The following is a 26,957-nucleotide window of genomic DNA, read 5'->3' as shown; positions in this document are numbered from 1 at the left end:
ATTCTTGTGGTGAAGACCCAGCTCACCCGGTCGAGATTATATCAATGCGTACGTCGTGCCTATCACTATACCCACTCGCAGGGTCCATCGCGGGGCCTTGGTCCTTTCCGCTGAAAATAGTTCCTTACAACAACATCAGAAAGTCTTACATAACATCGATGTCCGCGTCGAATCGACGAAGATGACAACGCGTGGCAGCAAAAGCACCGCGACACAAATGCGCGGGCTCAATATATGAAGGTTCGCAAGTGACGAAAGTGTTGAGCGTGCGCTCTGTAGAGAAGCGAAGGCCTCTTCAAGAAGCGGCGTTGAAAGTCCCCCCGCTCACCCCTTCTACGGCGAGCGCGTACACGTACACGGTGGCTTCCACTCCAGTGTGCGCTTATCTCCGTGGGCCAGCGGCGGCAGACGAAGAAACGAGTGCATCCGGCCGCCTTCGCCGACGAGCACGAGACCGGCGCAGCTTGCTCGGGCTGTGCGTTCCTGCACTCGCGGTGGGTCCCGCGCGTCACGTGGGAAAGCGTTCGCGGACCGGCGGCGGGCCGAGACGCGGAAGACCAGCCGACACCCCATTCCTTATACTTGGTTGCCGTCAAAGAGGGCTGCCAGAAATAAATAAGGACGCGGCAGAGAAAAGGCAAAAGCGCGCGACGAGGCAGTCGCGCGCGAGCAGTCGCCGAGCAGAATCGATGAGGCAAGCGTGTGCAGGTGCACGCGCAGTCCCCTGCCCGCCCACTCAGCTTCCTGCCATCGGTGATCGGCGTGCCGCCGGGACACGGCAGCGCAGGAAAGAATCGGGCCACGGCGTGTCGTCATCGTCGTCTTCCTCATCAGCTTCCGTACCGACTCCGCATGCCGGAAGCCAGCGCGCAACGGCGTATTATTCGTCTTCGCGTAATAACAGGCTTCGACGGCATACACGCGGACTCACCGGCAGAATCTCCGTGTATACGATGCCCTCATGCGCAGGCAGCAAAAAAAGGAACTTCACCGTGCGTCGCTGCAAGTGGAACACGCGTGCGGTGAGCGGACCGGCACGCTCGTATAAACGTGTAGACGCGACGCTCAACCAAAAAATACGAAACCCGCGTCGGACGATCGAAGCAGCCCCCCTCGGTACTTGATTTTTACGCTCGTGACGTCCTCCGCCTGATAGCGGTCGTGCGGGCTTCACCTTCACCATACGGACGTGCGCTGCCGCATTGCATGTAGAATGCACGCGCATTACGGTGATGTCAGCGCGCTTTAACGCAGGGTACAACCGGTTAATGGACCGTCGATAGGTCGTGTGCGGAGGTCTGCGGATATCGGTTTGGTCAGGCAACGACTGGTAGGAAAATGTAGAAAGCGAATCGAGCCCCGACATCCAGCCAACGGGAAATCGGCCTGTCGGTTACGCAAGGCCCATCAAAGGCCGGCTGAATGCGGGGGTGAGAGCGCAGTGTATTCAGGAAGGGCCGATCTAAATCGCCTTCGGACGCAACGGTGCGAGACAGCCCTGCGGAGGAAAACGCGCGCGCGCCATTCAACGCTGAACGCAGCAAGTGGGGGGGGGGGGGGGGGGGACGTGAAAGTGCCCCAGACAGCGGAACATCTCGGAGGCGGCGCGGCAGCAGGCGGAAACGTCTGGTTCATCGCTGAAGAGGCGTTCGAAAAGCGACGGAACACGCGCTGTTTGTCCCGAGGGCGCGGGATCGAATCCCGGTCGTAGCGGCGTTGGCATTTCGATGGGGGCGAAATGCAAAAAAAGCCCGCGTATGCCGCGCATTGGGTTGCACGTTAAAGAACCTCAGGAGGTTTACAGTTATCCGGAGTCCCGCACTACGGCGTGTCTGATCGTGGTTTTGGCACGCCAAGCACCAAAATTTAATTTTGTTCGTCCCGAAAATGAGGACGCGACATGGTCATCACGATGTCGCTCACACAATCGAACGACGGCTGTCAGCCGACACGTTGGCTGTGCTTCAAGAAGCTTGCCTCGTTCGTGGCACCCACACTCTCCTCGCGGAGGAAGTGTCGGGTGAAGCGCGCGACGCTGTGCCTTCCCCGCCGTCGGTCGTCGCGCATCCCAGTCGGCGCGGTTCTAAGGTCGGCCCTCCGTGAACCGCGCGAGATCGTGTCCCGCGGAGAAGCGCCACACCGGAGTTTAGCACTGCTCGGTGAGAACGAAGGCGACACGGCCACGCGTGCAGTCCTTAAATCAAAGTGACCGGCACCAAGTGACACCGAAGGAATCGGTCGATGTAGAATGATAAAAACCTACACTTTTGTTAATATCGCGGCAATTATAGTCGATTATGAGAAAAGAAAATGAAGGTCCGTGGTTTTATGGCGAATTCGGCAAATCGTACCGGTGCGCCCCAATTCGCCGTTTCATCCAGTCGTCGTCGCCCCAGTGCGCGCCGGTACGATTTGCCGCATTCACCCTTAATAGACAGTTTTGAGTATTGCGCCATGACGATACGTACGCAGCACGCAAGCGCTTTGCGGAACGTAGGAGCGTGTGCTACGTCAGGGCTTTTAGTACTGCGAAATTCCTACGTACGTAAGCGGGCGAGCGTTGTTAGACGCTGGGCGCGTCGGAACGCGTTGGCCGCATCCGCCCGTACGTCGAACAGTCGGTCGAACTATAGACGCTGTTGATCTCGCCAACGTGATGTTACGTGTGGGCGCGTTCACACAAAGTCGAACTATATTTAGGCCTTTAAGAAACTCTGCTTTCAATACGGGTGCAATACACGAATCATACCGAGAAAAATAAAAACCGAGTGCTCGCTTTCCGAGGCTGGCACGGTCATTTGCGACGAACTGCGGCAACAGGAGGTCGATCCTTTTGCGCGAACAGCGTACACTGAACACTTTCTCGAAAAACAACGTTCATACTCTTTTGCTATGGATTCCTACCATGCAAGATTCGGGAATGGCTTCGGCGCGTTCACTTCACGCAGCACAGTCAAACCGCAGGCCATTCAAAAGTACAGCCTTCCGTTGGTCGCCTTCGACGCCGCCATTTTGCGAAACTCTTTTGTCTCGTGCACTCCCGAACAAACGAGAACCACGAGAGCAGCACGCAAGGCTCCCCACGTCCGCACGCAAGAATCTGATGCGTACGTACGCAGCGGGCGCTTACGCATCACGCACCGTTCGCGTTGCGTTTTGCAATGCGCACTTTGCAGGACGTAGCGATCTTGCGTACGCAGCGCCGTTACGTACGCAACGTCCGCAGTACTAAAACTGCCTCATTTCGCGCCGGAAACCCAGCGCCGAAACATCACTGTGACGTCACTACTTCAAAGTACATTCCCGTATTTGGGCCTTTGTCGTTCAGTGAAAGCTCTCGAAATTTGCCAAGTTCCGTGTTTTGACTTGTTCAGTGTGCAACGTAGTCCTTTTTTAGCGATAAGCGTGACCTGCGCAAACGTCGTCAAATCCATGACGTCCCGACCAGTTGGTGCGGGAACTTAAGACGGCGTCGCCACCCGTCTTTCGTTCTTGCGCCTTTTCTGACTTACTAACCCCCTTTTCACTGTAAGAGGCATTTCAATAATACAGCTTAAATTATGTTTTCTTCTAGCGTCCCTTTAATAACGCACTTTCCGACGTCTCATTACAGTAAAGCATGCAGAACAGTAGCACTGTTGCCGCTGTTGTGGAAATAAAAAGAAAATCAGCAAAACAAAATGCATCGCAAAATTTATATCTACTCCTGCTTCACCCGCCCCTTGAACAGCGATTCAGTTATGCTCGCGACGTGGTGCGGACGGCTCTGGCGTCTGGAATTTTCGAAAGTGCTTTAGCCATTGCAAGAATATGTTGGCGAAGCTAACATGAAATTCGACGCGGTTCGAGGAGAACCAGGTTAAATATTTTTGTAGCGTTAAATTAAGCACACTTATTTGTAATGAACTGAGAAAGGTAACGGATATTTAGTCGCTATTTAAGTAGAAATAGGCTACGTTTTCTGTAAAATGTCGTTCCTAGTGGTAGAACGGTCACGCACGAATTAGGTCACAAATTATGGCACTCAAAGAACTTTTCAACAAATTGTGACATCGTGCATTGACTATCCAGGTTCGATGATTATAACTAAACAACCTAAATCAATTTACGCCACCAAGCGTGTTATGCACTCTATTTCTCACAACACACCTGGAATGGATGATAGTTACATGCAAATAACCTCTCATCACATAGACGGTATTATACTATTTATTTTTCTCCCACTCTGTGCTTCTTTTCTTTTAGGATACCTTAATAATTTAATTATGGGGTTTTACGTGCCAAAACCACTTTCTGATTATGAGGCACGCCGTAGTGGAGGACTCCGGAAATTTCGACCACCTGGGGTTCTTTAACGTGCACCTAAATCTAAGTACACGGGTGTTTTCGCATTTCGCCCCCATCGAAATGCGGCCGCCGTGGCCGGGATTCGATCCCGCGACCTTGTGCTCAGCAGCCTAACACCATAGCCACTGAGCAACCGCGGCGGGTATTTTAGGATACCTTATCACTGATGTTTTATTATGTATGCGGATTTCAATTTCCTATGCCATTTCATAGACGTCTTTTTTTTTCTTAAATTATTCTCAGTGTCGTGAAACATTTTTACGTGCGACTTTTCGCAAGATGTCAGTCTACGTGCATGCGAATGAATCAGCATTGCATAATCTATTGTGACTCACTGCTTCTGTCACGCCCTACGAAACCAAGAGCCACTCAGGAGACTAGTTTTTCCTTTAGTCATGGCTCGTGGGCAACACGACAGTAATGCCCGAAACAATAAACGTCGAACTCTAAGCGAAACGAAGTGACAGGATGCCTTCTGAGCTTTTCTCCTGGACGGCGGCCGCTAGCCCTACCTACACGTCCACACCCCCTACTTCCCAAGTAACCACGATGGAAGACGTGACATCACGACCACGCTTCGGTTGGCAGTCCCCACCTCTGAAGCGACTTCTGCCACTATATATGCTACGGGCACGCCGCACCCGTCCTTTCGCTTTTCACGCCTCGAAGACCTCGCACGACCACCTCAATAGCCCTGCCGTCACACAGGCGTCAAGCGGCGGGTTTGCTTCCACACGTCCTCGACCTTGGCGGGCCGCAAACATGGCGAGCACGCGTGCCCGAGCGGCGGCCGACAATGGCGACAGGCAGGGGCCGCAATTTCCTGAGCGCCAAACGCGCCGACGCCCCGCGCGCATTGGAAGGGAGGCACGACAAGCGCTTGGCACGCGCTCACGGCAAGAAGCCATCCTGTCCGCGTAAGGGGGGGCTCTCTGCTGCATGCGCGCACGCCATAGGGATGCTGCTCGCACTCTCGCAATGCCGGCTGTAGTGCGCTTTCTCCCTCCGTCGCCCCTGGAGGACCCTTGTCCTATCGGTCGCTCAATTACCGCTCGGTGGCGAAACCGACCGGCTGTTTGGAAAGCCTGGCCTCACGGTCGTTTCAATCGTGGCCCTACGGGTAGCTCCAAAGGGGGCGCGACCCCGTGCGTCCATCGTACGGCAGCGTCGAGCCACACACGGGTGACGCCCGTATGCCCCCAATTGGGGCAACCCATTGCCAGCTGCTGTGTTCACTTTCTCCTACATTCGTCTCACAATTATTCCCTCAGCAACAGCTCGGAGTAACCATCAGGGACACGGCTATTCTTTTTTCCACGCTTTCTTTATTTATTTATTCTTCTTCATTACAAAACAAACGGAGCTGTCCCCGCGAGAATTCCACGAAATGCTTGCTTCAAAGAAACTAGCACGTAATGCTGGATCCATAGAGTTTCATACAATAATCACAAGAGGGAACTCTGGCGCTAGTGCTTACGGGATCTGCACTCGGGACTGTTCAGACAGCATGGAAATTACGGGAAGTGCATGGATTTGCATAAACTTCGTCCTTCTGGCTTCAAACGGCTTCGTGACTTCGTAAACTTGTCATTCTCAACAAAGTACTGCGTAACAAATAATTAAATAAACCTTATTACAACTTCCTGAGTGCAGGATACGAACACAAGACCTCTAGCACAGAAGCCCGATATTCAAACCAACACGCCACGGACGCATGCAAGCCAGTGCCTTGAGCGCTTGGCGAGTTTCGATTTGGCCACATCTACAAGCTCAACCGTTGCAATCAGTAGCGATTGTGCGTGTTCGCAGCCTCTTCTGCACTTAGAAAATCACAGATTGTTCGCCCTGAAATTTACCATAATTAAGGCATACAAAGCGTTGCAAACAAAGTAACAAGAACGTATGAATCCACAAGGACGAAGATCAGACAAATCCATGCATGTACGTCCCATCATTCCCATGGTGGCTGAACGATTGCAGCGTCGCAGTTCCTTCCAGTAATTATTGTAGGAAACTCTATAGCTGCATCCACACGACGGGACGGATCGCTGAATCAAACCGCAGATGAGCGTGACGCGGTTGAGCTGCAACGTATCGCGCAGCAGGCAGCTAGTGAGCAGCTTGCAGCTGCAGTCACCGTCCAGCAGCTTGTCTGTCCCGTAGCTTCGCGCTCCAGATCGGGTGGATGACAACACTGCCTTTCACGAACATCCTCCACCTCGCGAGCTATCGTAGAATAAGTTTGCCATGTTCGAAGTCCATGTTCTTCGAGTTGTCGATTAATTCGTGCGATCTCCTAGGCTCCTGGCTAGCTCAGGAGTCGATCGACCCCCCCGGAAAGCGGTTGGCCCTGGGTTCGATCCCCCGGAATAGGCCGAATTTTCCTTCAACTGCCGTGCTTTCTTTCTGAGAAAGCCCTATAGGTTTCCTTCGTAGCTTCGCACTACAGTCCTATGAATGGAAATTTTTTGCAAATTCGGCGGCACTCAGCCACGTCACGCTCGCCCGGCCGCCCCCAAACTGAAACGGCGATTCGTCCCTTGGTGCGAATCCAGCTTAGCAGGCAAAACATCCATTATGCAGTCGAGCGCAACGCACATCAGAAAATATAGTCATAGCGGCGGTCCGTATCGACCGAAACTCATGTTTCGTGTGCCGAACATTAAACTTAATATTCAAAGACTATTCCAAGGATTTTAAGGATGCCGAAGACAAAAATTCAAGGTGGACAAAAACAAACCTTATTCCGACACACAGACTCACAAACAGTGAAATCTCCCTTTTTTTAGCCCTAACATCTTACAGCTAAGCAAGTTCTTCAGGCTCCAGGGTCAGTTTCCTATTGTAATGACGTCATTCACCGTCTGCCATGATTATTTGTAGTGTCCGACATTTATTTTTTCATTTTCATTTCAGTTTATTTGGGCAATTACAAAGTTTGTCCGCAAGGCAAGACAAAAGGAGGACGTAATCATGCTGACCTTTGCCTTTGAAGGTGTCTTTGCCTCACTGGAGTAGCAGAAGATGCAGTCGAAGATACTTTGTGTTAATGCAGAATGATTTAAACTTACTTTTCGTCAGGCATTTCTAGAGCCCGAAAATGAAGCCACGATAACTGTAATGTGAACCAACTAGCAAAACGAAAAATGGCGGCACGGCTTGGTCGCTTGGTTTGGCTTCTCTAGCTTTGTCGAGCTCCGCGATGGCAACGGCGATTTAAACAGGCCTGTCGTTGGTGGCTGTGGTCACGTCGCATTGCAATCGTTTCGCGACATTCTCAAAAGAAAATATCTAGAATTGTTTCCCAAGAGACAGTGTCTATGTCATAGCCCCGATGCGGAGTTTCTTACTTTGAATGTTCAAAATCGGCCCCCAACTCCCGTTTTCAAGGAATTCAAGCGGTGCATTTATATTCACAGAGATTTAAGGACACTTGAATCTGCTTTTTGTTTTTGTTTTCAAGTTCAAAGGTTGTTCAAGTGCTTCAAGGAGTTTTACGAACCTTGGAAACTAGAGAAGCGCGTTAGTTAGATCTGGGGGATCAATGCACGTGCTGACACCGTGGCACGCCAGGCGCAGTGGGCACGGAAAGCAAACCTCAACACGGGCACACAGGCACACAGCCAAATGCACCTTCCATTCCACGTATTCCTTGCTCTGTTGTATATTACCTGCCACGCCTTTTAACTACAACGTAACCAACTATCAGCCTCGGTTCTATAATGTAAATGCCAGTGGGTAAAGTGGCTTGAAGTGCATGCACAAGCTGACAAGACTTTGAGGAGGCTGCACAGTCACCTGACAGCTTTTTCAATGCACAAGGATTGTTCCCGCATCAGTCACTCCCCGCAGACGTGATCCCGACGTTATTTACTAGCGTGTCGCCTCGAACTGCTCGCCAACAAGAGGCTATACGACGACAGAAAACGCCGACAGAAGAGCGCGGTGCTAATAAAGTCGCCAAGGACTTGACGGCTTTGACGGCCCAGATGCGCTGTCTGAGCCGTACACCTAAGAGCCCGATGCTATCAGGTGTAATATGTACAGTGCAAAATGTGCACAGTCTTTACACATCTCTGACACGCCACTTACTGACGGAGACAAGCTGGGTCGCGTACGTGCGACAAAGACTGGGGAGTGCTTCTCAGAGCAGAGCCCAAAACCTACAGGGGAAGAAGAAACAATAGCTGACCTCTGGCATGTCGGCGTATTGTTTTGAACACATGAAGTGCCTTTGGAGGTGCAGCGACCTTAGTCCGAAAAAAAGGAGGCGTCTTCCTCACCACAGCAGACGGAATACTGCGATTACTTTGCTCACTGAGCATAGTTGGCGGCAGATGTGGTTGTGTAGCCTCGAGTAATTGCTGTCGGACGAGGTTTCAATTCGTAGAGTGATCTGCGCATAGCCCCGCGCAGGCCAGCTGCAAGTAAGCAGTTCGCGTATCGGGTGGTCCTATTGCGAACGCACTGCGTAGCGAAATATAACGCGCTACATGGCGAACACTGGCACAGTCGCGAATTGTACATGTCTTTGTTGCACTCTCCTTTTAGGGGCTTACTGTCCGCGATCTCTCCCACAATGGTAGGTAGCATGTAGGCGCCTACATACACGCCAGCACAATTATCTGTATTTCAACAGATCTCACTCTCTCTCTCTAGCAAAACGTTCTTTTTTATCATAGTTTCTGTAAGCTCATCTTCCCCATTCTTGCACTGAAACCTACTGGCACTTTTCTCCCGTTGTCTTTCACTGGCCGCCGTTCAGGTGTCAGCACCTGTGTCATAGTTGCAGAAACAATCACAGCGCCATAGACAGCTCGCAGCCTGCACGGCCTTCCTTACTTCTGATTCATCTATATACAAACGAAGCAACTTAATGCTTACTTACTACTACTTACTACAACTTACAACTTACTACGAGTGGCAGACTAGAGCGCACCGCATATGGTCGACCTCTCTGTCTTTCCTATTAATAAAATATACACATCTCTCTCTCTCTCTCTCTCTCTAGTGCTGTTCTCGGGTGAAGGCATCATTGCGGTTGAAATAAATGCATTTACCTGAATTACTGCATACAGAACAGCCAATTGCCGAGTGTTCTCGTCTGCACGGGCCGCTTTGTTTCGACGCGGAGCACCGCAGTGCCGCCAACGTGCGTCGCGCTCCCCGTGCCCGTCGGCGAGGCGCGACAGGCGCCGGCCGGCCAGCCGTGAAAACGTATGCGCGCCTTCGGGTCACGCCGGCCTGCCTTCCCACCGTATACTCCGAGGTCGGCGTCCAACGGCCCCGCTCGCTCGCTCGCCAACGTTGTGTATAGTGTATACAGTATGGCAACGCCGGTGCACAGACAGACAGAGTCCCGCAGCGGCTCCCTTCTCCCTCGGGACTGCGACACGCGTGAAGGGCGCTCCATTGACGACGTTGCGTCACTGCGGTGATAAGGAGAGCGAACACGGCGAGTCTCGCAATGAGCCCCGAGTTGTAGCGTCTGAGAATAGCTGCACGACAGGTGCGTTATGGCAAGAAAGGGAGGACGCGCCCGCGCGCGCGCTGCGGCGCAGCCTCTGCTGTACGCACACGGACAGAAGAAGCAAGGACAGCGCACCTCGAAGGACGGCTACGCAATCGGCGATCAAGAAGTGACACGATACGGAGCGCTGCGCCTCCGCGGGTTCCTCTCGGGCGGCTTCCTCCCGCGCGTAGCCGTACCAACCGCGCTGACGTCAAAAGTCAGAGTCGGCTGCAGGCGTCCGCGTTGCTGCATCGCACAATACGGCAACGGGGTGCTGCCAGCAGACCTCCGAAGCGCTGCCATTCCTACGTGATACACGCGAGCAGAGTTTACGGAAACGCGACGCCGGAAGAGCTCGCTTCGACCGCGCAGCCGGCGCTCACAGAGGAGGGCGACAGGCGCGCGGGTCGCGCCCCGCACAGCGCGAGACGCACTGCACGGCGCAAGACGAAAAGTGCCCGGATTGCGCTTTTTTTTTTTTTTTTAATTCGGTGCCCACTTCGTGCAGCGCAATCGTTGGCTCCACGAGCAGGTAGGCAGGAGAAGAGAGCGCCTCTCGGCAACGTACTACAGCTACACCGACTCCCTCCTCGCGCGTGCTGCTCACGACACCGGAGTATAACGAGAGTGAACGGCCCTCGCGACATGCGCCAGTGTAGTACTACGCAAGGAGCAACGCACGCGCTCCCGCCAGGCGTGACGCCCGCGTCAGTGGCGCGCCGATATCGCCGCGACCAGCCAAGGAAGCGAAGCACAACGGGCTCGTCGAAATGTCTCCCGGCACAACGACAGGCAGCGCACGGAGCCGAGGCAAGCGCAAGAAAAAGGCGTCACGAGCGCGGCGGCGCCCGGACGGACGTGCAGCACGTTCCTGTCGCCGTGTGCGGGGGAGGGGCTGCCGGAAAGGCGGCGGGTGTCGCACGACCGAACCCCTTCCGTGAATCAATCACTGTCGGCCCAGTTCTTTCTCGCGAGGCGAACCCCGCGCGCACGCCACCGATTCGTTAGGGCGCGTACGTTGCAGGACGACAGCGGATGCAATTACCCCGGCAGTGAACGCTGACTGAGTTGGGATCCCAATTACTCGGCAGAAATGTTTAACTCGGCAGGAGGAACACCACTTTCTCGTTGGAGCGCTGTCTGTACGCTGCTACGAACGGCCAGTCTTGGAGAGCTTGAAAGGAGCACGGCCATCGGAGCAGCGCGAGAAAAAGAAGCAGCGCTTCTCCCGCGCGCGCGAAGCATAACCGAAAACGGTTACGGGTCTCGTGCCTGTAAAACAGCAACCACGCAACAGACAGCTCTCAAGTACTATTTTCGGCGTCTCCTCGCCACGGCAATAGTGCCGTCATTATGGCCGAAGTAAGAACCGTGAGTGTACCTGCATTCACCGCTAACCGCTCGTGCAGACGGACCGCATTTTGGCTGAAGTTACGGCGCGATTCGCCCGCAGACCCTCATCTTAGAGAGTTTTTAGCATACCGTTGTCATCGTCCTTTTCAGCCGCCTGCCAGCTGTGCGAATGCTAGCCAAACCGAACCAGTTGCATGCATGGTGTGGCTTCGGTTGCGCGTGCAAAGTTGCAGTGGCGGGGACGGCATGTATATAAGTATAATAGCGGTATGCTAAAGATCTCTACTGACGCCCTTGGCTATACGTATACGCTGCGCCGATAACCGGCTTTAAATGCATTCTTGTGCTCTTATCGTCCATGTTTGCACTGCGCAGCACCTTGCCGAGCGTTCCAAGTAATTGATTGTCTAGCCAGAACGTTGTATTTGCATGCGGATGTGAAGTGAGCGCGCAGTCGATTCGTGCGCACAATTCTTTGTGAGCCTAAGCACCATGCGGAAGCGAGAGCTCAATATCACCTTGCGCCTGATCGAAGACAAAACACACACGCACACGTATATTTGAGGGCACTCAAGTTGCACTTTTCGGAGAAACAGCTTACCTATAAAAGCAAAATTACACTTAAGAAGAAAATAAACTTTATTAAAAAGAATGGTCCGGTAGTTTCTGTTGTGGTGGCCTCCGGTGGCAGCTCGAAGTCTTTGGACTCGAGCCGCCACCAATAAAAAAGGAAAAAAAAATCACCCGCGTTCTTACACGCGTAACAGTCCTACCTCGACTTCACGTGCTCAAAGTTTATAGAAAATAATGAACTCTACGGCGTATAAAAGTGATCACGGTATTTCAGTGATCTCTTGACGTACACGGTCCCAGTTCACGTTTGTCAGCTGTAACATATAACGGCCAACCGCTGGAACGTTCGTGCACGTAAAAGCCAAACGACGCTCCGATCGAAAAGCATGTTCTAATTCGTCGGCTTTGCCACGCGCCCGAGCTCTGCGTCACTGTACATACACTATAGCCTGGCGGCCGCCATGCATGAAACCATCGCAGCCCGTTTCGGTGGCGCCACGCACGCAATTCCGTCCGCATACAAGCGTTTCGCTGTAAGGCACGCAAACCACTCTAATGTGGAACTTACTCATACGCGCACTGCGGCACGCGATAATGCAATTAGGTAACCTTGAGTGGGTACAGCTGGTTTACCGTCCCGGACAAGCTACAAGGGCAGTCTCGTGGCAACATGCAACGCTAACGACTCGAGTAACAAGAACCTTCGGACTATAGCCGCAGGCGACTCGTGCATCTCCCAACGCGATCTGGTGCTGCATGTTGCGACAGGCACCGGCGTTGTCCCACGCGGAGGAGCCGCGTAATTAGCGGCGCGTTAGAGATAAGATAGGACTGCGTGCGCACTAACAAGCGCGCGACGGCGAGGCAATGATTAACGTAACTTGCATGCCGTGACGTGTTCGACATGACTCGACGAGACATGTTCGTCACATGGCCTGCCTGTTAGCATTTGTTCGCTAACCTTGGTGTCTCTAAACATTAAACCTGTCATTCTGTGTTCCATCGCCAATTGCGCAGCTTTAATAAAGTGCACAGGCGAGTTTCTCGCTGTCTTTATCTCTTCGAAAGAGATAGCGAGTGAGATTCTCGCGGCCGAGAACCTCACTCGCGAACTCGTACTCGGCAGCACAACGAACGACACGGCCACTGAAGCCCATCCGCGGCGGGATATGTACGGGAACGTCGACCTCGACGTCGTTACACAGGCATCGCTCGGTGTTGTCACCTGCTGAGCAACGGCGGCCGGCTTTGTTTCATTCTCCACGTGGGAACTGCCCTATACAGCAACGACCACACACTAAATGTAAGGGGCTTTTCGCGAGACGCCACGAGTGCAACGCAGATGGTCGCGTGAGCTATATTGAAAAGGCACACTAAAAAAGGCGTTCTGGCGACCACAGAAATCGAACTCCAGTCTTGGAAGTATGGGAGAGTCAAATGTTCCAAAAATCGATCCCGCCACAGCTGTAACTCGCCAAACAATGCACGACGTCCTTGCACGCCTGGCTGCAATGACTCGCCAGTTCTAACGCTTTTAAACGCTCGTTAGAATCCATAAATTAAATGCAAGGATATGTGAGCAACAAAGAAAAGAAAGGAAAGACCAACGGCGTTTTTGTGGAGTTGCACGGAAATTATTTCCAGACACTTAGAGCGAAGATTAAGAAGACCGCAGAAGCGCTTTCTGCAGGCCTCCTAAATAAGAGAGAGAGAGAGAGAGAGAGAGAGAGAGAGAGAGATCGCAGCTATTTAGAAAGCGCACAATACTAAGAAAAAAAAGGAATTAATAAATATATATATATACATATAAACTAGGCCCGAATTTCTGATCGCTAACTACTCTATATTGTGATTATTGTTGAGAATCGACAACTGCACGCGCACGCATCACGGGCGACCTCGCAGACCAAGTTATCAAAGTGACGTTCCCATATAAACTTCGTATCTCTTTTGCTATTTCGTGGACACTGTGACGCGCTCGCGTACGCTCAGCACACCTCAATTTTTCTGTGACATACCCCCACAGTGGGTGAAGTCCACCTATAACGCTGTCGCATTGAAAAAAAAAAAAAAAAAAAAAGCACGGACTGCGCACCGCTGCGCGTGCGTTAGTGCAAACAGGCATAGCTGCACGGACCTCAGCAACGTGTTCCTATCGACCGCGATCGCCTCTCCTCCTTCTTTGCAGCTCCTGTGGAGGAGGCTCTGGAGCTATCTGTTTCCTTTTTTTATTTCTTTTTGTTCTTCGGCTAATGAGTTTTCAATGTACTTATAGGTCGAAATTGAAGCACCGAGTTTGAATCTTTAACGAGATTGACCGCGCTGCGTCTAGTGCCAACGCTGTCAATCAATACGTCAATGACACAAACGCACAGGCTCTGACGCGAAAAAAAAAAAAATCCACTTCGATCTCGACAACGACGAGAACTCTACTTGGTCACACGCCTGCGCGCGTGCCCGCACTGAATACGCGGTCCCAAAGGCCTCAGGCCGAAGAAGCAGCTATCGATTTACCATTCCCTTCCCTGAACAAGCGGACAAGTGCTACCCCGTCACCGAACACGGCGTGCTACGACACGTAAGACGAGCCAACCGCCACCTCCTGCAGCGCCCTCCAACAGAGTCTGCGCTGTACACGCTGAAGTCAATATTGACTTCGACGTCCAATGCATTACGCGGCGGGAGCACGGAAATTCATTACGCGAGAGGTCAATACCCAACCCCCCATTCTCGACTTGAAAATGAGTTTCGGTAACAATGTGGCACTAATCCCATTTCCCGCTCGCCTGCCAGTTCCGTTTCAAAGGGCTGTACACGACTCGATTCGGAGCATTCTCATACGGCGCTGAATTTCGGGCCTGCCATTCAGCGGGGCTTCATCACTAAGTGGATCCCGCGCGGATCATAGATATAATGACACGGAGGAGTAGGAGGGGGAGGATGAGGAGGAGGAGGAGGAGGAAGATGACACAGAGAAAAAAAATAAACACGGCGGCTAGTATCTACGAAAAGACAGTCTTGTTGTTGGCGCAGACTTATACCCCTGACACACGGGCAAAACTAAAGTCCTTTCCAGTAAACCCCTTTTGCTACTCTGAAGGACCCCTTGCAGAAAGGAGTTGCGCCGACGACACACGGCACCGCACTGAACTTCTTTAGGTAGTTCCTCAGATGAACGCCGCAAGAAAAATAGCGCTGGCTGTTAAAGCCACAAGAGAGAAAACATTCTTAAAAAGCTGCGTATTTAATTACAGTTAGCTACTGTAGAACCTAAAAATATATTTTTTTTCATTGTTGATGGCTAATAATGCTTAAAGTCGTTTATTTTATTCGCGTTTTTGCGTTGTTAGCAGCCATTTAACTTGGTCCAGAAACTAAGTGCAGCCGGTGTTTTGCTGTGCGTGCTATTTATTCTGGCGATGACCACGTTTCTGTTGTCCTTTTTCACGTCTTTGTCGTCCCTTCCTTTGTGCGCTCAGGCGTAACGCGTTTTATTCAATATGTTATTCCAACAACTGTGGTTTCTTCTGGGTATTTCCTGCGGGCGCTGATTGTGCAGTCTCCATCTCGCGACGTGAACACACCACATGCGCGCAGCAAACGACGACGACACTGCCGGAATTCAACATGGCGGCACTAGCGACGTTATGCGAGCGTTTGAGAGTATAGCTAGAGGAAATCTTCACTATTCGACAAATTGTATTACCGCTAAAAATTAAAACATTTTCGCAAGGTAAAAAAAATACTTATGGACACCGTAGTTGTGTGGCAGGTTTCCTTCTATTGACGAGTTGTGCACGCTGTGTGCGAGAGTAACTCCTTTTCCGCTCGAAAAGCAGTTGCGCGATCTCCTTTCCCGAAAAGGAACTTTGCCGTAAAGGAGATACTCCTTTGTCGTGTGTCACTGCACTTGAACGCCTTTCCGGTAGATGTCCCTTTACCTAAAGGACTTTAGAGTGCCCGTGTGTCAGGGGTATAACGTCTGAATGAACCTAAAAGACGGAAAGCCTTTAGCGAAATCGCACCCGCCACTTCGAAGTGTAAACGCTGCCCTCACGACTCACTTCCTTCCCGAGGCGAAAATTTCCACGGGTAGGTCGAAGTGAAAACTTTGACGGCCGCCTACATGCGTACCGACACGGCGATCGGAAGAGAGCAAATTACGTTGCACGGCTCGGCGCCTACGGTCAGTGCGCATCAAAATTTCTTGCGCCGGGTACTCGAGTATATGGGTCATTCGCTCAATTCCAAACAAGAGAATGAATAAACGAATGTGAGCACGTGTGTCACGGGGGTCTAGCTAGCTGTCGCCGCACGGCGCCGAAATTATCAGCGTCGGGAGTATCGGGGAGGTCAATGCTCCGCTCGGACAACTGACTCCGCATGCCGTATATATACTTTTTTCCGATTTTCACTTTGCCTTTGTTTGCGCTCCTTTGCAGGTCGCTCTAGACACACCGCTGTCGCATTAATAACGTGCAGTGTCGTCGAAGCCGGAGTGGCCAAAAGAAGAGCAGGAGGGGGAAAGCTCGTAATGGAAAACGCATGCACAGACACCTGTGCGGTCGCTCACTCAACATGGCGAAGAGAATAATACGCCGTGCAGTGCGATAACACGGTGCTCCAAAGAATGCTTCTGACAAACCGTAAAACGGCGACTACTTGCGGCGCCGTACGCACTTATCGCCGCGTTCCTTCGCAGTAGTAAACTTTCATAACACTTCCAATGCTTCCGTGAGGCTGTCCTCGGCCGCGATCACTCGGGTTTCCTACAGCAAGTTGTTCTTTGGTGCAAGCGTACGTGTATAGGTGTTTGTGAGCGGCATTGGTTTAAAGCTAAGTAACTCGCTGGCGTTCGAAGGAGTCCAGTTTTGAATGTCCCCCGTCGTAGTGTTGTGCAATACACTGCAACTCGCCGATAAGTAATCGCAGCGCACGAATCCACCAAACGGCGACTGCCGGCGATTTCCGACAAGCTGCGGTGTTTCTTCAAGGCGCGCTCCTCGAACACTACTACTGCAGGAGGGTAACCAACTGGGCGAGCTGCACGTGTTTCCGTACCGCGGTCACGTTCGCGCTCGCCACAGTATGTGCTCTTGCACCAAATGCACACGAGCAATTTTTGCACTCCGACTGCACAGTACGAGGTGTGTTCAAAAAGAAACCCAGCTTTTGCTATAACGTCTTCATTGCTTATTGCACAACATTTTAAACCGCTGTCCCCCCTGAAATTAGTTCCCTCTATACCGGCAAAACGCCGTTCCCATCGTTTTTTCCATTGTTGGAAAGCCTCCGGGAACGCACTTTCGGGGATGACGCGCACGTCTCTTGTAGCATTGTCCTGAATCTCTTCTGTGGTTAGGAAACGACGCCCTTTCGGCGTTGTTTTAAGTTTGGGCAACGGGAAAATGTCTGCTGGGGCTAGGTCCGGGGATTGCGGTGGATGGGGCACAACGGGATTGCGATGTTTTGCTCTACAGCTGCGGATAAGGGGCGGCGCGTGAGCCGGCGCAATGTCATGATGCAACATCAAAGTCTGGTGTTCCCATAATTCAGGCCTCTTACTGCGCAAGGCATTTCTCAAACGCGCTAGCATTCCCTAGTAGACTCCCTTGTTTACCATATGACCACGCGATACGAATTCTTTATGGGTAATAGATTTGCAGTCAAAATACGCAAGCAACATCACCTTGATCTTTGACCGACTGCGCACTTTATTTGAAGGAGGAGACCCGTTGCCCACCACTGAGACGACTGCACTTTCGTTTCAACATCATAGCCTTAAACCCACATGTTATGATGTCCTTAGGGAAGTTTTCATCGTTATTGGCAATGGCAAGCAGTTAGTGGGTAATTTTAACACGGGTCTGTTTCTGATCGTCAGTCAAAAACGCGGCACGAATTTTGCACTGACAAGACGCATCTAAAGTTTGTCGCTTAAAACTTGATGGCACGATCCTTCGCTGATGCCCGCTTCGTCAGCAACTTCGTGAACAGTTAAACGGCGATTTGCACGAATCACAGCACGAACTCTCTCGACATGGTCATCACCTGTTGATGTGGAAAGTCGTCCAGGCTTGGGATCGTCACCGACCGACATTCTGTCGTGTTCAAAACGCTTAAAGGGACAGGCAACAGCAGAGAACATGAATCGAGACAATCCCGCTGATGGGAAGATTGCCTATGGTGTTGGTTAAAAACAGCTATGTATTTCACAACAAAGCTGTATATGAATTTTTAATTTTTCCCTAAAAGTACGACAAACTACCTTTGGCGCCCCACGCGGCAAAAACATGAAGATGCGTAAGAGGTCTATCATGCTACCTTCTATTAGTCGACGCGGTTCCTGGTTTTTTTATTAGTATTTAAACGTAGTAGATTTTTTACGGTTATGACTATAACTTTCAATGCGCAGATAGGCCTTCGTTTGCAGTGAGCAGAAAAGTGGCGCTGCCTTCGCCTTCTTTTTCTGAGTTGGTTTGACTCGTCTATCGAGAGCACAACGACGAAGGGGGCCAGTCAGCCATGACGTAGGCGCGTACTTGGGGGAAAACGCGATACAAATAAAGATTGGTACGTATAACAACGCAAACGTATTTCTCGTACCAGCTTATTATTTTCAAGTGTGGTTGAAAAGGTCAAAATGTAGGCGGTTAACTACAGTTGCACTCACTCCTTTGAAAGCAGAACGATGGGCGGCTTTCACAATTTACGAGGAGGGCTATCGGTATCGCTCTCAATTCTCAGCTTTGTTGGAAGAGGGACTCTTACTTTTTTTTGTAGCCTGCTCAGATCGAAAAGTAGTGCTTAAAAATATCCACGAGCTATTGGAAGTAACCACTGCAGGTGTAAACACTACCGAGGGTGAGCTTTGCGTTGCGTCATAAAAACCTAGGCCCTTAAAAATCGGTTGTCAGTCCCTTTAAACCACTCGTAGTACTGCGTGCGACTAGTGCAGTCCTCCCCGCATGCTCGGCTAAGCAATCGAAATGCCTCTGCGAAAGTTTTGCAACGCTCGTAGCAAAATTTCACGCACACGCAAGTTGTTCTTCAAGCTCTTTCGTTGTCACTTTGGCACACATTCGACGAACAGCTTCTGCACGTGTTCACCTCAGCGGATGTACAGCTCGCCAACTAACGGTCAGAGCGAAACATTCTCTAAACCTGCCGCTACGTGCGCTCAGTAGCCGCAGCGCGCTCCCTCTGTCGGTTGCCGCGCTATTTCAAAAATTGGGCTTGTTTATTTTTGTTCTTTTTCTGAACACACCTGGCATACACAAAGCCTCCGGTACTCGGGGAGCCGAAACCAATACCTCCTATACTGTATATGGCAACAGAATATCACACGATCAGTCACGACCACCGCTTCGCTTTTGACTGAGCCGATAGCGCTGTCGCGCCATTCGCCAAACTACGGAGCGTTACGTGCCCCACTGTTTGATGCTTTCTCGGCGCACGTCGCCTACGGAAGGCACGCGCGCCGTGTGGAACGGAACGAGAAACAGACGGCGCCCATATTGGCGGAAATGAAAAGGGGGAGGGAAAAGGGGGGGGGGGAGCGGAGGGCGCACACGACTGCCAGCCTGCCGCGCAAGGATGCGCTTGCATGAGGCCACGCAGTCAGCCAGGTGGGTGCACGTGTCTGCGCGTTTACGCGCCTGACCAAAAAAATATATCGAGAAACCTCCGCTCCATTTTGCGAACGCGTGTGGCACCAGGACGGCGCAAAAGCATCGAACTGGCGTGTTCCGAGAGAAACTTGGAACACGTCGTCTGAGAATGTGCTCAGACGAAGCGCGCTCAGACGCGTTCCGAGGGAGCAGCACCTCAGCGGTTCAATCAAGCTCTGACTCTGAGTAAACTGTAAATGGACTTCGCCGCGCCCCAAACGCCTCAGAACAACAACAACAACAACAACGCTATTATTATTATTGTCATCATCATCGAAAGCGTCTTTACGCTTATTACTTTCCTTACAAGTTAAATTTTCTTGAACACCTTCGTACCGCTCGATTCATGCAGATTCCGGAAGACTGCTCGGGCCGCAGGGGTCGTAGACTATAAGGACTCCCTCCTCCCCATTCCTGCTAACGCAAGCAGGAAGAACGGAGCCCGATTGCGGTTTTCTCTTCTTTTACCGAATAAAGTTCGTTCCTCCTCCTCCTCCATCTCCCAGAGTAAGTAGATACTGCACCATTTGAACAAAAAGGCGCAACAAACTAACGCTTTCTGTCTGACGGACGCTCTACGTAGACTGCTCGTCGTGCACGTGCCAAGGATGTCACGAGCGACCCGCGAAAGCCTCCTCGACGCGCAAAGGACCGCGTGTCCTCCTCGAGCTCTCGCTCGCCCTGCCCGAAGACAGATGGCTGCGGATCCAATTGCGGCTAAAAATTAACGGCCGCACGCACGCGCAATCAAGCAAGCTCGGCTGAAAGCAGTCGGGAGGCGAGATTAATTAATTATGCAATACTATAGTCTCACTGGTGCACGTTGAGCGCCGTCCTCTGTCAAAGGTGCAACAAGTTGTCATACTATATCAATAGGTCATTGTTCGGGTACGCCAGAGGCCAGCCATCCTCTACCCCCTGCCATTCTACTCTCCTACCAAGCCCCTGTTGTATAATAATGTAGAGGGGCAATTTAATAATACAGCTCAGGTACATTTTCTTTCTTGTTTTCTTTTCAAATATTAATAACATATTGGGCAATAATGACCGGTCGCCAGTTGCCCCGACCAACGAACATCACAAGAGCTGTCAGTATACGTCATTCTCAAGTGATATTCTCAATTTTGATACTGACGAATCAAAATTTGTAGCCACTTGAGAATGTGGTTTCATTCGTTTCCTTTTCCTTTTTTTTTTTAAATTAACGACAGAAACACAGACGAAGACCTTCCGGAGCCGTAGGAGGCCATGCTCGCGGCCCAGGACTTGAAGGACCCGGCCAGTGAAACAGCAAAGGCCAATGGTTACCCTAGGCGGAGGAGGCCACCCACCTCCGGTGAAGATAGAAGCACTCTTTCTCACTAGCTCACATCTTTAAACGTGTACTCTCTGTCCGTTTTTCCGAGACCAATATTCCTGTACCTCGTTTGCAGCGTGCAGATTTTACTGAAGTTATACACGTTGTTACCATATGGGTTCTCCCCACTGTTGATCGATTTGGTACAAGTGGTTGCAGTTTACGGCTACAAAATAAGGAGAAGGAATATAAACAAAAAGATTTGTAAGCTCCTGCGGAACTTTTGAAACAAAAAAATCCCAAAAGCACTATTGGAATATATATATATATATATATATATATATATATATATATATATATATATATATATATATATATATATATATATATATATATATATATATACACACAGTGAAGCAGACGCGCGTATGAAGCGGTTTATTGACGTTTCGGCCGGGGTCCGGCCTTCATCAGAATCAATCATTCTGATGAAGGCCGCACCCCGGTCGAAACGTCAATAAACCGCTTCATACGCGCGTCTGCTTCACTGTGAATATCTACCCGGACCCAGAACTGCTTTTTTTCTGGTGTATATATATATATATATATATATATATATATATATATATATATATATATATATATATATATATATATATATAAACTAAGTCGGGAGCTTTGTTACAACTGCAGTCACCCCGGAAGCTCATTTACTCAATATAATAATAATAATAATAATAACGTCAGCACACGGGCGGAGACATCGATGAATCAACAAGCTTTAGGTAACCAAGTTACTTCATGCCAGTTATAATCTAGGCCGTTCATCGATACCGCCGCCGCCCCTAGGGTCCTACGAGGCGTGCAAACAAGCATAAGTAATTACGGCCGTCGAAGGTAAGATAAGCTCACAATGATGTAATGGCAGCGTGTGTAAATCACTGCCCCCTAGCGATAGAAAGTACGTCATTGATCTCACAGCTGCGAATTTGCGCTCCAAGGTGCAACGGCACCTGACTGCAGAGTTGCGGCAACGTTTGGCAAGTATTAGGACACGAAGGGCCAAAGGATGCGTTCGCGAAGGATGAGCAAGGCAGGTGCTTGTTTATATTTGTATTCAAATATCAATGCGTGCACGTGTGTTACATCAAATTATGTATGTATACGCCTCATATTTAAAGAGAATGACAGGTCGCGGTTTACTAAATCCGAAGTTTTCTGGTCGCAGAAAGCACGGGTGCGCAATCGGGACCGACATTTACGTTCAGCCGTGTTTCACCGTATCACGAGTAAAACCTGGGTTTTCCCACTGCACCCTGATGCAGCCGTATCGCCAGTGCGCTGTTCCCTCTTTTTGACCTACGGAAAAGCCACGTGCTCGACGACGACTCCGGTGTGCGCCGAAACAGGTGCACGGGCTTCGTGCGATGAGGCGCATTCGCAGCCAAGCGTCGAACGTGAATGCACTGCACTCGGCAACGGAGGTCTCCGTTGAGCTCTGGCTAGTCGCCAGGGTTTGAAAACGAGTGAATAGTTAGGGTTAACTCCTCAAAGCGACACGAGAGCTAAGAGAGGCACTGCAGCTGAGCGGAGGGCTTCAGAGTAATTTATTTACACACCAGCTGGAGTTCTTTAACTACACACTAGAGGAAAATGGAATTAAACAACTTTAGACTAATTTGCATTCTTTCAGAACTCTATTCCAGTTGGCCCAACTTCACTTTCTGAAAAATATGGAGACCAAGTATTTACGGACGCATCGGTAAACAGCGACGCTCAAGGCGCTGCAGCAGATTTCTTCTGCCCTTCGACTGACATAAGAAGGGTGTCTCGAATACCTCATTCATCCTCCTCAACAACTGCGGAGCTGGCAGCGATTGATGTTGCTCTAAAGTACGTACAGGAGGAAATAAGAACATCGAAGGTCGTCATCCTTACAGACTCCCGTGCTGCCCTTTGCGTGCTGTTGAGAAATGATGCCAATGGTCCCATTCTATGCAGTGTAGAGTCTGCCGACAAAATTACTTCTCGTGGAGTGTCCCTCATCGCCCAGTGGATACCTTCGCACATGGGTATTGCTGGAAATGAGGGAAGTGATCGCCTCGCTTAAACCAGCAGACACCTCATGCTGGGCCGCAGCCACTGAGCCGTCGCGGCAGAAACTTCTGCTTGAACGATACATTGCCCCGGAGCGAGGAATTTTTTTAGGATTTGTAACAGTAGAAATGAAAGTTTCGTTTAGCACCTTAGAGAATTTGGATATGATCCACTCAGCGAAACAAAAACAACAGACTCATTTCCTTACGGACTAGTCTCGGAGATAAAATGTCAAACAGTTAAGGTGTTTTATCGCTACTATGAAGCGGGAGCTCGCAAGCAGCGATTACGCCTGGCGCGAATGCGTTGACACTATAAAAATATATTCACATTCTAATCTACTCGTTTATTTGTTTTTGCTTCTTTCGCTTCATTTCATCACTGCTGCTGATACTGATCCCGGCCAAGTCTGTCTTTAACACGTTCACTGCTGTGCCAACCCACGCTGATACATTGTCAGATTGTACGGACATGGCAGCCCGCCATGGATAAGCCCCGCGACGCGTCGTCGCGAATTGATAAAGTGCCTGCAAAATGCAGATTGATAACGGCCGGGCTGAATGGGACACCTCCGAGTATTAAGCTGGGCGACCTACCAAGCGTGAGAGGAACCAGCGGCCTCGCTTAAAGCGGAAGCAAAATAGACACGTCGCAGTCTTAACAGCGTCGTATACCCGTAGGCGTTCATTTGTACCGTGGGCGTGAGTGCGCGGATGAGGGGGTTCGTAGCAGCGAAGAAACTGGAGCGAGTCGGTTGCGTATCCCTTTCTATTCGGTGGGCCGCTGCTCGTGAACGGAAGCAGCTGTGCGCGTCCGACTACGGCACGTCCACCCACGGACTCGCGCCAGCGCCGTTGTCGATTGCTTGTCTTGCCTATCAGCTGTGTTTGCTTGCTTTGCGAGTCATGTGTTTTCACTTCGGCATACGATTTTTTTTTTAAGGCCGCACAATGTTAGCTTCGTACTTGCGCTCGCTGTTACACCAAATGCCGGTAATACAAGGCTCGACTCGGACTACATTCTCGGCGCGCTTCGCGCTAACTTGTATCCGATTGCTATCATCAAAACGTGACCTGTGCCGTCACAAACTGTAGCAATCGAACTTGTCATTTGGAATTAATCAGGTTGTAGTACCCAGCTTACGATACGCTAAGCATTAGCGCCGTGGAACGGCGCTAATAGTAATGCGGATTCGTTTTCTCGTAATTGTGCCCTTAGGGACAGATACGAGCGTGAAAAAAGAAAGTGACCAATTAATGTCGTAAACAGAGACGCATATTGCTACGCGACGGCAAAGTTCTAGGACGAGGTTTTTTTGTTGGTCATGTAATCAATAAAGGTAACGGAGCTTCGCAAGCACAGCTGAGCCTATATGAACCTCAAAAAAAAAAAAAAAGAAACTGCTGCACTCGAGGCCTGCGGCAAGCGGCGCGGTGTTTATACGTGCTGAGACGCCAGTCAACAGTCGTTGCGGCCAAATAAACACGGAGCAGCAAGCTGAAATCGCACTTTAAGAGACGACAGAAAAGTTCTACGATGGCTCGTTTCACAGCGTCGTAAGGCCGACGGTCACGACCAGCTACGCTGGGGCCATGTGTCGTTGGGCAACCACCGCGAACGCTTTAGGACGAATGTATGGCAGACGAGGCGAAACGGCGGACAGCGCTCGTCCAACGAAGCTCGCTACGACAGAGATGCTCCCAAAACAGAACTCACGGCGTTTGGGCTCTGCGTGGAGGACTCTGGGCTAATTATAACCCCCGGTGTCGGCTGCACGCGAACATTTATAGTACGCTTCAGGCGCTCGCGGTTGCACCTCCGGTTCGGGCGAGCTGCCGCAGAACTGCGCATCCTGAACCATGCGCGCTGAAGAAATCCTACCGTGAAAAAGCTGCTGCCCTTATAGAGCGATAAAGCTTTCCTTTATGTGCGAAGAAAAGCACGCAGCGATTACGCACAACCGAAAGCAAAACAAAATAAAGCACCGCCAGCGGTCGCAGCAAAACAATCACTCGTCGCCTGTCAAACGGCAGTTGGAGTTGCAGTTGAAACCGCCAAATCAAACAGAGCGCGCTCGACGTAACTACGAAGAGCCGGCCGTTACCCATACATAGTGTAACGGCCACCTTAAACGACGAGAAACAAAGCGAAGGACGTTTGCCTGACTTACAGCTGGATGAGGCTCCTCGTCCGTCGGAGAGTTATCCGTGGTGCGACACGGAGAACGTAGCACTGTCACGAGAGACATGGCGGCGAAACTTCGCACACTTTATCCGAGGGCACTCGCACGATCTTTTCAAAGCCGGTGACGCTTTCTCGAGCAGTGGAAAACCATGCTCGGCGAAATGTTTGGGGTGTCAGCGCACAACTCAGATACTACAGGTCCGCCATCTTCCCAAGCACCTTTCTTTGAGAGTTTTTTTTCTTTTCTTACGAGAGCACCGCAGCCATTGCGCATGCGCTGGCGCTGGAGGAAGTGCTAGAGAGGGAGAAAAGAGAGAAGGAGTCAACGTGTTCGCCGTCACTTCCGGAAGCTTCATGTGGCCTTCATGGTCGCCTTTTCTTCGACGTCGGCGCTGTCGGTCAGCGGAGTCGCAACAGATTACGCAGTAAATTATGAGCAAGCTGCTCTCGCGTCCTTCCCGCGCGACGTCAGATTCTGACGTTATATTGCGCGGCGTCTATGATTCTGTTTGTACCGCTGTGCTCCGCGCGCTTCTCAAACTGGTAAACTGTATCGCGCGCGCGGTCTAATACCGGTGCCACGCGGCCACTTTCGATCGCGATCGAGCCCGATCCGAATCGAAATCCTTTACTGCGATTGCCTCCCTCCTGCAGCTTGCGCAAGTGAGCCAATAGTGACCCAGAAATTTTATCCCGACCGCGTTTGATCGCCATAAAAAGCGCGCCGTGTGACACCCGTATTATTTTGCGCACCAAAATAAATCGTGTGCTGGAACGGTAATGCACAGTTTACATGTGACTACGCACGTTGAGAGCACATACGTTTTACATCCGGCTACTAAGCATCCCTGCAGCTCTTCCCTGTTTCTCAAGCAACGCTAATAGGAGTAAAATTGTACACGGTCCTCGACCTTTTGTTAGCGTAGCAGTTAGATGCAGGGGCTCACGATGAAGCGTTTACAGCTGGCAAGTACCGCGTTTATAAGCAAGAACTTTCACACAATCCTCGCGGCGTGACGTGATACGAAATCCAGGAATGCGCGGCGATGCAGCCTAACCCTTTCAGTACTGAGGAAAAAAAAATTAAAAAGGGATGTGGCCTGAGGGAATAAGTGATTGCAAAGGGTGTAAATCTGTGATATGTCGGTGCTCCTCAGGTGCTCACGCGATGCACATCTGCGGCTTGCCGTCGTGTCCGTTGGAACCTTACCCAACGTAATGACTGTAAATTTACACTGCCTCCACTCAGTGCAGTGAAACACCTCAAACAAGTACTACAAGAACACTGCAACTGCGCCAGTAAAATGTAGACTGCACAAGTCCTATCACATCGGCATCAAGGTACTGTGGGTGCAGAGACAGTCGGAATCAGTTCAACCACATGGCAGAACAACTGGCTTGATGAGCTCCCTCATCTGAGATACTGATACACCTACTACATTTGATTCTTGCTCTCTCCACCAAGCTCTTGAAGCTAACCTCCCTATGTTTCTGCTTCCTTGCACACCACTTTACCCGGGCACAGTAAGTGTTTCTGCAGAGAGAAAGAACAAATAAACATTATTATGTGAATGTAGCTTTGTAGAGGTGTCCTCATTCCAGAATGCCTTAAGCTCGGGCTGCGTCCTGGGGCCTCGTGATCAGCCGTTCTGATCCTCAAGGCCAGAGCTGGCCAAAGCTCTCTCCCAAAGCTTGCCCGTGTGATAGAGGTCTAGAGGCTTTAATGGTGTCTGTCTGCAACCTTTACTATATGCCTAGGGGACCCGGGTCCGCAAACGGCATTGCAGACAGAATTGTGTAGCAGCTATCAGGTGATTTCTGGTTGGGCGAGGGAATGTATTGACTTGGTAGAGCTTGGAGGAATCTCCCCTGCTCCCTAGGTAGTGACGTGTACGGGAGACGGTATGTTCTGTGGGTTAGCTTG

The 26,957-nt window shown here is 50.8% G+C and overlaps 1 protein-coding gene across 1 annotated transcript in view; it reads right to left on the bottom strand.

Annotated features, from left to right (window-relative positions):
* ssh (Protein phosphatase Slingshot) overlaps positions 1–25,657 on the bottom strand; it is a 330,763-nt gene extending 305,106 nt beyond the window's left edge. Inside the window, exon 1 of the mRNA XM_072287309.1 lies at positions 25,020–25,657. Coding sequence (XP_072143410.1) covers positions 25,020–25,097 — 78 coding nt within the window. The 5' untranslated portion in view covers positions 25,098–25,657. The remainder of the gene's footprint in view (positions 1–25,019) is intronic.
* Positions 25,658–26,957: the final 1,300 nt, after the last annotated feature.

The sequence above is a fragment of the Dermacentor andersoni genome, chromosome 3, assembly GCF_023375885.2.
Source record: "Dermacentor andersoni chromosome 3, qqDerAnde1_hic_scaffold, whole genome shotgun sequence".
In the NCBI taxonomy this organism is placed as follows: domain Eukaryota; kingdom Metazoa; phylum Arthropoda; class Arachnida; order Ixodida; family Ixodidae; genus Dermacentor; species Dermacentor andersoni.
The sequence above is the reverse complement of the archived record's forward strand: the minus strand, read 5'-3'. Positions and strand labels throughout refer to the sequence as shown.